Consider the following 15,959-nt stretch of genomic DNA (forward strand, 5'->3'; position numbering starts at 1 on the left):
AGGAAATGAATATACCTTTCATTGCGATGTGCTATAATGCCTTTTATTGCTGTTAAGGGTAAAGTTTTACTTTTTTTAACAGCTTCATCGATTAAGTAATTGATGTGTAGCCTACTTCCAATATAGACAAAGAGAGACCATACAAGTTGAATTTGGTGCATTTCCCCTACTACCATCTAATAAGTTATCCTTTATAATGCTATCAGACCAATGGTGCATGTTATTCCGCTGTATAGAGACATTTATTTATATTATCTGCCGCAGTAAAAATGCATAGGCTATAATGGAAGAATGACTCTGAAGCAGATTGAATATTGCACATCAACTATTGACACCGCAATCACTTCCTCAAGTGTTTATTTAGCTTTTGTTCTGCTGCAGTCTTTGAATTCCACTGCCATGTTTTCAAACAACAGGAATCTCTATCTGACAACCCACTATACTTTTCAAGGTGTTGGAAAGACAACTGTAAACAAACAATTTGCATTAGACCATCACTTTACATTTTTGGCATTTAGCATTATTTGGCATTTAGCAGACACTTTTATGTCAAGCGACTTATAATGGTCCGTACACACATTCACACACCGACAGCGGTGTCAACCATGCAAGGCGACAGCCCCATCGGGAGCAGTAATAAATGTCTTGCTCAGGTACACTCAGCTAGCAGGAGGATCACCGGGGATCAAACTAGCTACCGGTTGCAGGTCAACCCTCTCTGTCTACTTAGCCAAGCCGACCCACAGTGTAATTTCCAGGGTCCAAAGGCCTTGAGCAAGTTAGCTTAGCAGAAAAGATTTCAGAGCATTGAAGTTCAAGCCTCTTTATGCCACTGTTGCAACTGCAAGGCATCGTTGATTGAAGATTAACATTTGTTTTGCCTCAGGCTTCTGTAGTTGCCTCTCTTTGATCAGCCGCTCTGTCATCGAGTTTGTCTTGTCATTAAAGTTAAATACTAATGTTCCATTATGCAACCTAGAGGAAAAATACTTTGGTTGATTAACAGTGCAAATGCAATGTGTATGTAGCCTACTAGCCTACTAAATTAGACATATATTAATGAGGCTTTCTTTTTAAAATATTTTTATTTTATTCAATTTTTCTGATCTTTCTGTGCTGTTTCTTGAGTTTATTTTAACAATCTGCGTTCATTAACCTTTGGCAATAATCTGGATACCCGCAAAGAAAGTTGAAATATGTGCCGAGTCACATAATTGCTAGATGGAAAATGGGGGTTGATCTGACTTAATGTAACTGTGAATCTGTTTTTATGTGAATCTGAATCTGTTATGGTTGAGGTAGCATGGACTGGGCTATATAATAAGGTTCTGCAATATCCTTGGGTCTTTCCATCCATGGGAAAACCTCATGCCATCTCTTTGCTCATGCTTAGTTCTGCAGGATATCGAGTTGCTAAGTGGCTGGCATTCCATGATGCATTGCGGTATCCTGAACATTATGAACACTGGTTAGCTGTAGGAGCCCAGCCTATGATCAAGCTGCCATCGGAGAAGCATACACATGTACTTTTTTGAAGAGTAAAAACAACCATGAAGTAAGTAATACAAAACGCAAAGCTGTCAAATAATTTTGTAAATTTATTTGCCATATTTTGCTACCATATCACTGTATCTTTAAAAAAGTATCCAGGACACTTCGGTCCAAGAGCGGTCTTCCCAGCAGAAATGCCAGACCTAGGTAGTAAACCTGGTTTGGTCATACAGCACGTGTAAACTATCAAATAGTGATTTGAGTGGTTTACTGAAATGTTAATACCTTGTGAGAAAATCACATTAACTTATTTGTCTAGCGTCCGTGATGCTGTAGCATTTGTAGTCCGAAGTGAGACGTAATTGGTTGCATCTATCGGGCGGCACAACTACAAGGATTATGCATCGAACATCGATTTGCTTCTGACATCAGCAAATTGATCAATGAACCAGTAAGATTGATAGATATCATGAAGATATTGATATTGATAATATATTGATAGATAATGTCTATTATTCAGGATGAATTGCTGTAGTCTACTTAATAAATTCTTAGTCTGGGACAGCTCTAAATGGGGCTCATCCTTTTGACTACATTAACGAAATTCTCTTGTCATACAGTTTGCATCTGTATGCAGATGACACCATTTGCTACTGTTGGGTTGACTTTGCAGTTGGAGCTGTAAAATATATTTGACATTTCCAGGGTACACACCTCAAATTGTTATTATCTAAGAAAATAAATATATGCTATTCTCCAGAGCCAAGAAATTTGATTTATAGTAACGTTCAGATCACTACTTTAGAGTTTTTGAGAGTCCCTCACTTTAAATAATGTGGCACTTGGATGGGTCGTCATTTACTTTCAAAAGTCATGTTTTTTACAATAACAAAAATTCATGGACAACAACAACAAAAACATAAATATCTTATTTAAAAACTTTATTTTTTTTAATTTCAAGAGCCGTTGCAGATCGAAAGGTAATTTACATTGTGAATACAACCTAACAAAACCGTTTCCTTTAGTTAAACATGAACCAGCAGGAGGGAAATTGCCAGGCTAGAAGTTAATGTTGTTATAATTTAGCCTATCATTAGCCTAATTCCTTAATCTTTGGGTCTTGGCTTTGGAAAGTAAGACAAGAGTACATCCTTAAATCAGTGCTATGTCACTAACAATTGTGTTAAAGAAATTGCAGTCTAAATGTGAGCACTAGCATGTGTTAGCAGCACATGTACCCATAAGTATTAGGACATTTTGTCGTATTTTTTGGTCTACACCCAACTGAACAAGCTAACAGCTGAAACACATTCAAACCAATTTGTGATGAACACAAAACCAACCTCCCACATGCAGTACACAAATGAACAACACAATATATTTGAACCACTGAAACAGGTTTTCCATAGCTTTTACACATCAACAGGTATTACCGGAGACTGCAGTCAAAAAGTACCAGTCCACTCACTTACATTCATTTTCTCATCACATCACTTCTCAAAGGTAAAAAAAAAAGGACTTTTGCATTTTCAAAAGTAGAGGAAACAACATTAGTGGGAGAGAGTGAGTACAGTTAAAGTAATGCAGTTAACAGTAAGAAAAGTTATATATAACTCTGAAACTGTGAAGTCATGTTGAACTTTGTTACATCATTTAGCAATGAACAACACATTTAGATATTTAGAGCAAATAAGTTACAATGTAGATGTTTACAATGAACATCTACATTGTATCTTATCTGCTCTAGATATCTTTGTTCATAGTCAATCTTTCTACGAGGGACAAATCTTTCTGAGGAGTTTCTGAACCATATTTTGTGTTGTCAAACTTTGTATACTGTATTGCTGAAAGGTCTGAGAAATTAATACACTTGCAAAACTACAAAATGTAAATGTAATAACTGCTGGATAAAAATGACGATATTTATTAGTTTTGAAAGATTCAGATAAAAAAAAAAAATCACAGTTTCAGAAAAAGGAAATGAGTTCATGCTAATTCATGCTTGTTAAAATCCCACAATTAACATTCAGCTTTAATGCTGATATTTTTGTACTCGTTGTGGTAATTCCTCTTTGGTGGCTAACACTTCCTTAATTTCTACGGCCCCCGGCGGCTTCAGTGCTCCTGTGGCTTGAAGCAGTACACGCCGTAGAGCTTCTGCTTCTTGTCCGGGAAGCCCAAGAAGCGCACGGCGGCCTCCCCTGCGCTGCAGTTCTTGCGGGGTCTGGAGATGGGGTAGCGGACGCTGCTGTCGGCCAGCCAGCCAGCGTCACACCGGTCGTAGCCGTGGAGCTTCCATGCGGCGTACATGTGGCCAACCGTGGCGATCTCTGCGTTGTCGTCCAAGCAAGCCTGCAGAGCCTCATCAAAGGTCAGCCTCTCGGGCTGCTCCAGCCAATAGAAGGTCCCTGGGGAGGGGGGGTGAACACAAGGACAAACGATTACAGACAAGTAAATCGTTTGAAAATGAATCGAAAAAAGAACGGCCACACCCAAAGTTAGGGCTGTACCCTAGGGCTTAAGATAGAGGAATTTCATTACTTATGAATTATGGATAGATATATCAATCTTGACACGCCGTGCTTGTTAACCTTTTTTTGTAATCACATTTTTGTTTTGCATGCAAATGATTGTGTTATTGTATGCAACACAAGGATGTTAATGAACGTAACGGTCAAGACTCGTTGATTAATCCGTCAATCTCATCAACCTGAGTTAAAGTTAGAAAGATATTGGATATTCATGCTCCGTAATAAAGCCTTTATAAGCAAGATCCAAAGTGGGTTCTGCTCTGTGTAGAGGTCTCAACTGAAAAGTGAGTCAAAAAGGTAGGGGATGCCTGGTCAGGTTCCAGCACTTAACACCACTATACCTTCTGTGATTTGGACAACTGAGTGTGCCCTTCGCACTCGCTTTCGTCGTTTTGTTATGGAGCATGAATATTTGTCTGAATTCAAATATCTATTCAAAATTCTGTTCATACATATCAACAGAATTTCTGTTGTCATCAACTAATGTTACGGTTGGATTTGGTCAATGGATTTTGTGCATTCAATCACATGCTTGCATGTGTGCCAATGTGCATGTACAAATGGAAATTTGGCATCTTTTCATTATCAAATTATCGATTCAACTGATGAATCGAGTCAACTCAGAAAATTCTGAGCTGGGTACAGCCCTACAAAAAATGACTATACAGCAATTGCAAAACCTTTTACCTTCAAGCACAGGTTTGAAGCAGAAAACGTCGTAGCGGCTCTTGGACTTGTCGCGCTGGCCGTACGACCGGAGGCCGGCATCGCTGCCGGATCCGCCACAGGGCTCGCGGGGCTTGGTGACCGGGTACTGGACGGTGCCGTCGTTCAGCCAGCCGGCGTTGCACCAGTCAAAGCCGCCCCTCCACGCCTGGAAGAGCTGGTCGAAGGTGGCCACCGTCGAGTCCTGGCTCAAGCAGGCCTGCTCTGCGTCGTGGAAGTTCAGGTTGTAGCGGCCCAGGCGGGGGGAGTATGGGAATACTACACCTATTGTGGACAGAGGACATAACAAATGTTGGACTCTCTATGGCTGGTTCAAACTACACGATTTCAGCCCGATTTTGCCCCGATTCGTTTGTCGCAGACATATTTGCGAGTCGTACACGATTTTGAAAGGTCGGCGTCGAGACGAGGTCTTGTAATGTGACATGCTTGCGATCTGCGATGTTTTTTCATCTGCGACGTTGGAAAACCCCACGACGAAAAGTTTGGCACGTCAGAATTTTTTGGGGAATGGCATGACGTAGGTATCCATTGTTGACATGAGGGAATCCCGCCACCAGTTGCGTGATGGAACCCCACGAACAGCTGGAGCTCACGCGCAGTGTTTACCAACTGACTTCACTGGGGTAACTGCTACAAAAATGAATATGATCAAAAGAAGAATGCTAATAAAGAAAACGAGAGAAAATGGAACAACATAATGGAGACAACTTTGGTTGAAATGTGGCAGCAACGTCCCTGTATTTTCGACGTGTCCACAAAGGAGTTCCAGGATAGGGTGAAGGGATACAGCCTGGCGAGAAATAGCCGACGCCCTTGGCGTCGGCTATTTCTCGGCTATTTTACCCGGTAAGTCGACCGGTAAGTCGACCTACCCGGTAAGTTTGGAGTCAACTACTGTTGACGTGCTAATAGCTATCATAACCTATCCTAAACCTCAAACAGCCAGCATAATGCCTAGTGCTAGGTGATCGGAATCCATTGTTGACGCTCTGTTGCTAGGCTACGTTGTTGCTGCGGGTACTTTGTATCGCTCATGTCAGGCGCAACGTAGTCTCGCAAAGCCAGACCAAACTACAACTAGTAGAATGGTCTGGAACCACGCTACCTCGAGCCGTCTATCCTTGGGGAAACTGGGCGGGCCTGTTTATATTTCTTTAAACCAATCACAATCGTCTAGGGTGGGGCTAAGCCCGGGAAGCAGCAGCGGTGTCCATGCAAAATATTGCCGGGGGGAAATGCCAGCAACCGGAAGGGGAGGAGTAGCAGTGAAATCCGACGCTAGGCGATAGACGCTGTCCACTTCCGTTCAGCCAGACTAGGCGAAACGCAACTACTGTGAAGAGTTGCTGCATTGAGCAGATATAAAAACTACTGGAACCTTTATGACAAAAATGTTAAAAAACATTTATGTCAGTTATAATAATAATACATTTAATTTAGAGGCGCCTTTCAAGACAGGTTATGAACCTTAGATAAATATCTTACAAACGTGAATGATACAAAGTAGAGAGCATCGCACCCTCGAATCTTGTAGTGTGGCCAGTCTTCCGACGAGACAAGGCCCGATTTCCTGGCTCTGTGATTTTATAGTGTGACATGTTAAATCGTGGAGGAATATCTGAGAATCGTGTAGTCTGAACCAGCCAAATAAATAACCAATCATAACAACACAATGAATCATGTGCTAAATCCTAAATTGGTCATCAGCACTGGACTGTGGTCCTTTAAATTCATATGTTTTCTGTTCAACTCACAATTTTCATCTGCTGCCAAATGATGAAATGCAGGCTGTGTGGTTTCTGGGCCTAATACTGCGGTGTCTCAAGGGATACTGGTGTTGCTGCCATACAATCTCCTGGGTTTTACCTTTGCCATCTCGACTGTGAAAGGAGTCATTGTCTCCACAGAGGCCAGGCTACTCCAACTGCCTGATTAAATGGCTGTCGGTCCTTGCAGGACTTAGATCATATCGCTCAAGTTAGTTAGCTAACAATTGCTGTGTATTCATTGAACAAGGTACTTTCAGCTATTTTATTGCAAGGGCTTAATATAATGTAATATTATGTAATATAATATATTTCCGAGAGTTTATATAAAGTTATTTACTTCATTCACATGTGTAGAATATATATTGACCATTTGCCCTGATATTGTCAATGCAAGATTTAATGGAGGGTCTGTGTATGGGTATTTTTATGATAAAATAGACATCAAGGAAAAAACATAATATAATTATTAAAATTCATCATTGAATGTCGAACTAGACTATTGCGGACCAACATGTGCGAGGGAACAAGATGCTATGAAATCAGACAAATCTTTCTAAGAGCTGTGATGGTAAATAAAAAATATTTACCATTTATGGGGTCAGCTTCCACCAACAGGGTAACATCGTGGATGACTTCTTCCATTCCCCTGAACACCTCGCATCGGAATCGACCGCTGTCGCTCGCGGTGACGTCCATGATCGTTAATGAGGCGTCTTTCTCATCAGCGCCCTGCAGGAAGGCACGGCCGTTGAACTCCCCAAAGCTCTTAGTGTGGATACCCAGTGACACCAGGATCTCCTCTTCGTCCAAAGTCTCGTCCTCAGGCACCCGGCTCCACTTGACCCTAATACCGATGTTGGCGAATGGCGTCAACTCCGAGTCGCCATTGAGCCGGCATGGCAGGGTGACGTTGGCCCCGGCGCTGGCAAAAGCTGGGGAAAAAATAAATAAAGTTATCCCCTAAAATTTGTTACATTAAGAAGGATGAATTAGTTATTTGTAATGGGATCCCAGCAGAAGGGGAATTGGGTGACTTGGAGAACAATGGGAGAATACCTGTGGTCTCAACCTTCTTATTAAATTCAAGTTTCTATCATGTTTTACGTAGCCTACAGCAAAGGACATACAAACACAAAACCGTTTCTCTGCTACCAATCAACATTTGTTATGCAGCCTAGATTCTGTCTTGATAATTAGAAGCTGCAGTTGGACGCCATATGTCTTCAGAGCCTGAAGCCAAACCCTTGCATCTGTTTCCTGCCAAACTTCCTGCTATCATCTTTGCATGTATCAGCTGTTTGTTGTTTTGCAATATTTAACAATAAGACAATATTGCACACCAATAACAAGTGTTAAGTACTTATCTAATATGTGTTACAACCAGAACAGGAATACTGATGGAAGTATTCCAACTGATTATTTTATCTTCAAAACCATCTTACAGGTGCTATGCTTATTTTGGTACCAAGATTACATTTTATAGTTGTGCAGATATACCCTTTTTCTTTGGGTATGTGATTTTTTTAGAAAAACAGGCCTAGTGATGAAGAGGTTAGCCTGACAGAAGAAAAGGATCCCACAGTGTTTGTGCAAACCTCATGGCCTCCTGGTTTATTTAGCTTAGAGGGTCCTACCAAACTGGGCCCCTGGAGGAATGAAGGATATACATGACAACTGACCCTATGGCCTCTCCTCAAACACTCCACTAATAACGGTCATGCTCGGTAGAACCCTTTAGTGAGCAGAACAGGACCTTAACTTTAAGTGTAAAACATCTGGAATTTTTGTAACTGAGGGCTTATATTATTCATATGTATATGTTTGCTTTGTGCTGAAGATACCAGTGTTCTGATTTTCTTTTGGATGAAGATTCAATGCGGTTAATCCTTCCCAAAACGTGAACATATTTTTTTTTGTTTTTTTCATCTCCTTGAAGCTCCTCTCACTGACTTCCTCCAGCAATCTTCGCCAGAGCCACAACTGGAAAGAAGGATTTTTTTTAACAAGCACAAACCTTTCCCACATGGACGCAACCCCCACCTTGTCAACTCACCAAGGCCTGCCAGCCTTGTTCTCCCCATTACCCACCCAGACAGGCCCCTCATCATCCCCCATGCCCCCTCTACCCTCCCACTTCCGCTCCAAGTGCGCGACAGACATGGGTCTGGATTTTGTACTGCTTTGCTGCATTAAGATGTTATTGGTGCTGCCGACAAAGCTATCCTATGTACCTTTACTTTTCCAGATTTTATCGCACTTCTATTTTTACCATTGTAAAAAATTCTAGTGCTGGAAATCCTAAATTCTTCCCAAAAGCATTAAAATCATTACTCCTGTCTCAGTAAGTCAGTCAGTAAGTATTCCGTCACTTTATGTTGCCTCGTAAATTCAGTGTTTGGTTAGCAGTCATATAAAGTTGGACTGGATCCAGAATGACTCAACTGCTCATCAAAACCCTGGGCGCCGACAGCTGATGTCACCACTGACAGGTTACCAGATGAAACCAGGTCCAGGACCAGAAATTATGTCTGGGAGTTTCCATGGCCTTTTCAAAGAGCTTTAAGGGAACAACAAGACCCTTTGTCCATCAAGGCATGAAAAAGATTATCCTGGTTGAGGAAAAACTATCCACTGGAAGAGATTTGTATTTTATCAAACTAGTGTCTCAAGGGGACATTGAAAAAACGAACAAAGCAACTTTCTTTCAAACATGACGGCTATGCTTGATTGTTGAGTTTATCCACCAAGTGTTGCATTTTCATTGTTTATTTTTTCTGTCTTCTCTGAGGTCAAAGTTCAGGCTTTTGGAGCAATTGTATACACACATCGGTCAATTCATTCTCAACCATGTCATTCGGTGTATACTATGTACAGAGAAGCAGGAAAAGAAAATAAGTAACTTCACATGTGTATGGCAATAAAAATGCGGAAGCCAGTACCAACGGACACTTTATGACCACTGGTACTGGCTATTTTATGACCGCCAACTCTTTCTAAGGTTTTTGCCACTGATTGAAACCATCTGCTGCTTTGCAGCCTGTGGTGTTTAATTAATGCAATATACAATAAAGTTGTCATAGTCAACTGTGTCAACTATATATCTGGAATCTCAACTATGCCTATAAAACCTTTCCAAGAATAATGTGCATTGTTGTATCATTGTATTTTAGTCATAAAAGCGTTAATTTCTCTAATGAACAAGTAAACCCTGTGACCATTATGATTCAGAGCTCCTGCCTCATTTGTTTTCCATGGCGTGTAAAGGCAGAGCATCTTGAAACAGCTTGAAACAGCTTGTTTTATATGAACTTACAGCCCTAGCTCTTGCCCTGGACTGCCTGTGTAAATATGGGGGAATTAACAAGCACAGCTGGGGTACACACAGCAGGGAGCCTCCTACATACTCATTCCAATAAACTTTGCGCATGTCACACGCATAACATAAACGGGAAATGCGTGTGTATGTGGGTGTGTGTGTGGGTGTGTGGGTGGGCGGATGGATGGGTGGGTGGGTGGGTGGTTGGGCGGAGGGCGGTGGTGTGTATGAGTAATTCCTTAATTAACCTCTGAATGCGAGCATCAATTACAGCAAAAATCCATGTTCATCTTGGTCCTATACTCCTCTACTAGAGCCGCCTGCCCAACCCCCTTTGAAAAAAATCCCCCGGCTCTATGGGTCTTAGCAACAAAGCAGAGCCAGGGTAACTAAGAAACAAAACAGGCTGTTAACAGGCCATAGCATTAACAGCCCATTACCTCACAGGGGAAAGATGGCGTTATTTGGACAGTTTTCAGAACGGTGCCCCTATGCATACAGTGAGCAATAAATCTTGACGCAGCTCCTGTCAGCTGCCTGTGCTGTGTCGGGTTTCAAAGAGTGACTCAATCTGCCGGGAGCGGCTACGCCCTGGGAATACTAGGTACTAAATGGGTTAAGAACCTTCTCAGCTGGCCAATATAAATATATACTGCATGGAACCACAACCCTGACCTAGCATGGCGCAAAACGGACATAAAGCATCAGAAACCGACACATGCAAATGTAAACACATGCACAACAAGTCCCTCAACTTTTTGAAACACATGCATACAGACTGATATACCTGCACACCCACGCGCACATGCGCACACACACACACACACACACACACACACACACACACACACACACACACACACACACACACACACACACACACACACACACACACACACACACACACACACACACACACACACACACACGCCTTTCCCCATTCATTTCAGTCTTTGAAACTCATTTGCATGTCAGAAACTGATGCATACATTAACGCAAACACACAGGCACACATAAAGACTGCTGGTCGTATCTTGCCAATGGGAGGGACCTTAATGTTTAGGCAAGCATCGTTGCCATACAGACGTCCCCCTACTGAGACATTTTCACCTTCTTAGGAGAACACAGTGTGAGTTGGCATCCAAACATTTCTGCTCATTCAGATTCAGAAAGGCATGAATTAGTACTCAGTACATATCAATAAGGATTCCATTTTGGTGCAGCAAACTACCGTACCTTTTCTAGCTGGAGCAGTGGGCTAATTATAATAGTTTACCGTAGCAGCGACTGCATTTAAATGTGACTTTAAAGTTCTGGGTGTAAGATTGTCAATATGCCAATGTACTCCCAAAGTTTATTTGAAATGAAAAGTTTTGTTGCAAACAGAAATAATAATTAAACCACAATGATTGGAAGAGCCTATCTTTCTAAGGATTGAAGTTGGAAAATGAACGTGTGATTTACTTGTGCCGCTCCATTCATTCTGAACCATCCATTGAAAATTCAAGGGGAGGGGAACTAAATAAATCAGCTTGGTTGCCCAGTTTCAGCTAGACCTATATTGGGAGTGCAGCCATTAGTATGGATCACATTCAGTATTATGTGCTGTGAGCCTTCATGAGTGACAGGGTGATTTATTCGTTAGCTAGACTCTCGTGGTACTCTGTATGCAGAAAGTCAATGAGTCAGTGGTGAGTCACATCGTGTATGTTACCCTAGAGAGGGTTCCTTTGCAGTACAATAACTCCCTTGTTACACAAGGCCGTATTTAGTCTCCCCCCCACACAATCACACACACACACACACACACACACACACACACACACACACACACACACACACACACACACACACACACACACACACACACACACACACACACACGCACACACACACACACACAGTTCTTTCTCTGTTCCTTTTTGGTACCAGTGCAGGGACAATCTACATTTACACATAGCTGAACTAAAAATAGCAGGAATAAATGTCTGGGTCTATTAAAAGGATATCCTGTTGCACATGCTTGTGTATTCAGAAACTACATGCATGCGAATGCACATGCAACGTAACTGAAACCAACATATTTTTTTCTTACCTTGCGTTGCGTTCTGTTCGTCGCTGTACACACCACATACCAGGGTGAAGGACAGTAAGGTGGTGGAAAGCAGACTCAGCATTTTCTTTCTTTTTTTTTCAACTCAAAGAGGCCCCTTAATTATAAATTTAGCACAAAATAACCTGAACGTAAATATTCAGATTTTTTTCAAAATTGTTTAGCTGGTGCTATTTCTAAACTTTTTTTCTTCTTCTTCTTCTTTTCTTCTCTCCTGACTGATTTCCCTCTGTCTGGAGCAGCAGCCGGGCTCAAGTGCTACTGGAAACTTAGGGCTCATCAGAGGTCCAGAAAGTGGCTTTTATTGAAGCCTAGCCTGATTTAGACCACTCCCCCTACCCCTGGCCCATCACCCTGCATCCCCCACTCTAGTACCCGCTCCCCGTTAGAAAAGTAACAGACAACAATGCCACTCTATAGAACTGATGTTTAGACAGCCCCGACCGTTTAATGGGGAGGCAGTGTGTTAGATGTGCTGATTGGTTGTCATGGTTACCCCTGTGCATCTATCAACACAAATGTACATACAAACACACACACAAACACACACACACACACACACACACGCACACACACACACACACACACACACACACACGCACACACGCACGCACGCACGCACGCACACACGCACGCACGCACGCACGCACGCACGCACGCACGCACGCACGCACGCACGCACGCACGCACGCACACACACACACACACACTAGGGATGGGCAATATGATTATTTTCCGGGAACTAGTTCTTTCGGTTCAGTTCACTATAACGATTCGTTTGATTGATTCGTTCGTTTTGGCATTCAGGCATTACAGAACTTTCATGGTCATAAATAAATAATACAAACTTCAGTTTAATTTCTTTGATTGTTCTTGAATTGACGTAGAATGGAGCAAAGACTCCTGGGATTGAGAAATGCGTTTATCCAATTCAGATGGAGGTCAAGTCTATTTTCGGAATTGTAGGGGGATATAGGAGAGGCGCCACGTCGAATGGTATGACCCAAGGTACGTCGGACAGAGAAAGCGCGCAAATTTGACGGTACCACCTTGTCATTTGTTTACCCAGGTGCCATGGCAACACCATTGCGACCTCTCATTGGCTGAATCTTTGAGAACGTTGTAGACTCAATCAATATAAGTCGCGGGGAGACAAAGCTCTTACGTGACCATATTTTTGTTTTATGTTAAAAAAAAAAGAATCAAAGAACCAGTTCTTCTTGTTTTTGGGTACCAGTTCTTGTCGTTCACGTTCGGGATTCGTTCGTTGTGAACGAATCGGTCGCGACCGACTCATCCCTAACACACACACACACACACACACACACACACACACACACACACACACACACACACACACACACACACACACACACACACACACACACACACACACACACACACAGTCACACACACACTCACACATACACATTTGAATAATTTGTGACTTTTTTGTCTTGCCTTTATAGTCTATCCAATAAATGTACCATTAGCTTGAGCACATGTGCTCTAAAGATAATCATGCCCGGGCCTCTGTTGATTTTCTGGTTTATTTAGGCAGAGGAGCAGGACTAGTGGAGGTTGGTAGGTGGTTCCTTGAACTAAACGTTTTCTCAGATGCACTGACTGTCCACGAAAAATGGGATGACTGGGAGAAAGTGGATTCAGGCACACTGTGAATGCTCTGCTGGGCTTAGAGTTGTTGCAGCTGGAGGTTTACCACTCCCCCCCCACACACACACTCTCCAACCATTCCCACAACCCATTTTGGCATGTTCTCTCTCTCTCTCTCTCTCTCTCTCTCTCTCTCTCTCTCTCTCTCTCTCCTTGTTTCACACTTTTCCGCCTTTTGTCCTTTCAGGATTTTTTCCTTATGCACAAGAGAGAACCGTCTGCATGAAATAACCCAGAGGGCCTTCCAATTTTGTTTTATCTTAAATCCAATCCTTCCCTTACCGTATTATATCCAGCCCACTATTTACATTGCTCTAGTCTGGATGTCTGCACTGGTTGCAATACCCTGGGTGTTGTGGGCCCAACACCCAGGTGGATACAACTAAACATGTACGCACACATATTTGTTGTACAGATGATTAACATAAGCTCAAAACATCTGTGATGAACAATTCTAGGAGCAGATGTCATGTCCGTTCAGAATATCAGATTTAACACTGGCACCATCACGGTTTTCCTTAGTCAAATGATTAGTTGTGATGTCTTAGCATTTCCCTTCCTACATAAGAAAGAAACAAGATGGTTGTCTAAGATGCCTACAATTGAGTGGAAGACGGCTGGCAGCCCTGCCGGGTAAAGAACAATAAGGATAGTGTGCGTTTTGACCACTCAGTCGTGCGCAGTTACTTGTTGATAAAATAATGGGTTGCAGCAGCAACCTCAGCCAGACAGGATGCATGGGGGATGAAAGATTTGAGTGCATGCAACATACACAGACCTTAATGTGGCTTTCACATTTCATCCTTCAAAGCCATATGGTAGAACTGTAAATATTTGGGCAATTATATAAGATAGAAAGGCTGCAGATACATTGGGTTATTCCCAAGGAACATAAGCACCGCTCTAATCATCTTTTGTATCTTTGGTTCTTTGTAAAAAAAAGGATGCGGCTAACAAATGATATCCATGAGAACACAAAAAATCGTAAAAAAAAAAACTCCTTAAAAAGATACATCGATAGCTCAAAATAGCTCAAAAAAGTGTATGGTAGGAATAACAGAAATATACAAATACATCTCAGGGTTCTCCTTAAACAATGTAACAGTGTCCCTGTGCCACCATGCTCCATCCCAGAGGAACTATGCAACATCTTAAAACAGGGCTGACACCACACTGACATTAGTTGACAACGTCATCTGTTTTTCCCCCACTTTAAATTCTGAAATGGTTCAATTGGATAGAACGCATGTGTTACTGGAAGAACCCTTCAAAAACCAAAAACGACAATGTCATGAGTAAATGCTGTGTGGAGGAAGTCGGTGGCTTTTCGAATCCACATCATGTCCGAGTCCGGCCTGGTTACAGCAAAGCTCTAATTCAAAGCAGGGTGGAGACCGGATGAGCCCTGAAGCGCCACAGCTGGGCAGTGGTGCGTAGTAGAAAGGAAGGAACCCCATCATAAGATTAGATTGAATGTCTTGTTATGTGTTTAATATGATTGGTGGTAATGAGGTAATTTTGTTGTAGAGTTGCTGGTGTGAGTGCTCTGATTGAAAGCATGACTCACTTAATCTCCTGTTAAGACACGAGGCTAAAAGAGGTGGTTTGTAAACTGTGCAAAGTTTCAAATGAATTGCACTGCAGCACTAGTGCTTTTAATTTAAGATCAGGGAAACAAAATACACACAAATCATAACTTAACTATATTACCTTATTACAAAACTGTATTTTTTGGTAAGTTTATCTTTTCAAATGAATGCACACAGATGGATTGTGCAGGACAAAGGACATTCCAATACGGTGACAAATTGGCAAAATAAAAGGGTGCAAACTAATTTGTTTGGGAGTCATCAAATGAAAACCCTAGTTGCACCAGTGCCACCAGTAAATGCAGTGCCACCATATGGGCCCTGTGAATATAGACATAGGAATACGAGTATTATAAATACAAAGTGAACGATTTCTGTAAATTTGAACATGAACTACATTTTGGTGATGTAAATTGAATGTCTATAGGAAGTGATCAGTGCATACATTGGGGAGACCAATGTGTTCGCTGACATTAACCTGGCTGGCTAAGAAGTCTGTTTGCCTGGGGGAAAAAACATGTTTGTGTGCATGGTTGACCATGCCTGGATGCTCCGGTAATGTCTACCAGACGGCAGCAACTTAAACAATTCATAGCTTGGGTGGCTGTAGTCTTTTGTGGATTCCTGGGCTTTCCTAAGGCATCACGTGTGGGAGGTGCTTTGCACGGAGGGGAGGTGGCAGCCAATGGTGTGTTCCGCTTTCTTCACCACCCTCTGGAGAGCCCGCTGGTCCGCAGCAGAGCATAC

General features: G+C 42.2%; 1 protein-coding gene across 1 annotated transcript; it reads right to left on the minus strand.

The window, feature by feature from the left end:
* Positions 1-2,413: 2,413 nt before the first annotated feature.
* On the minus strand, positions 2,414-12,233 carry hapln1a (hyaluronan and proteoglycan link protein 1a). Its single transcript, XM_056592951.1, has 4 exons — positions 11,932-12,233; positions 7,108-7,452; positions 4,710-5,012; positions 2,414-3,899 (listed from the first exon to the last, which is right to left on the minus strand). The coding sequence occupies exons 1-4, from the start codon at positions 12,011-12,013 to the stop codon at positions 3,607-3,609; spliced, it is 1,023 nt and encodes a 340-aa protein (XP_056448926.1). The 5' UTR covers positions 12,014-12,233; the 3' UTR covers positions 2,414-3,606.
* Between the last annotated feature and the right edge of the window lie 3,726 nt (positions 12,234-15,959).

The sequence above is a fragment of the Gadus chalcogrammus genome, chromosome 6, assembly GCF_026213295.1.
Source record: "Gadus chalcogrammus isolate NIFS_2021 chromosome 6, NIFS_Gcha_1.0, whole genome shotgun sequence".
In the NCBI taxonomy this organism is placed as follows: domain Eukaryota; kingdom Metazoa; phylum Chordata; class Actinopteri; order Gadiformes; family Gadidae; genus Gadus; species Gadus chalcogrammus.

Coding starts and splice junctions, on each gene's coding strand:
- hapln1a (XM_056592951.1), bottom strand. CDS start 12,013: ATGCTGAGTCTGCTTTCCACCACCTTACTGTCCTTCACCCTGGTATGT. Junction 7,453..11,931: donor CGAACAGAACGCAACGCAAG/GTAAGAAAAAAA, acceptor TTTTTTCCCCAG/CTTTTGCCAGCGCCGGGGCC. Junction 3,900..4,709: donor CTTCAAACCTGTGCTTGAAG/GTAAAAGGTTTT, acceptor CCCCCTCCCCAG/GGACCTTCTATTGGCTGGAG.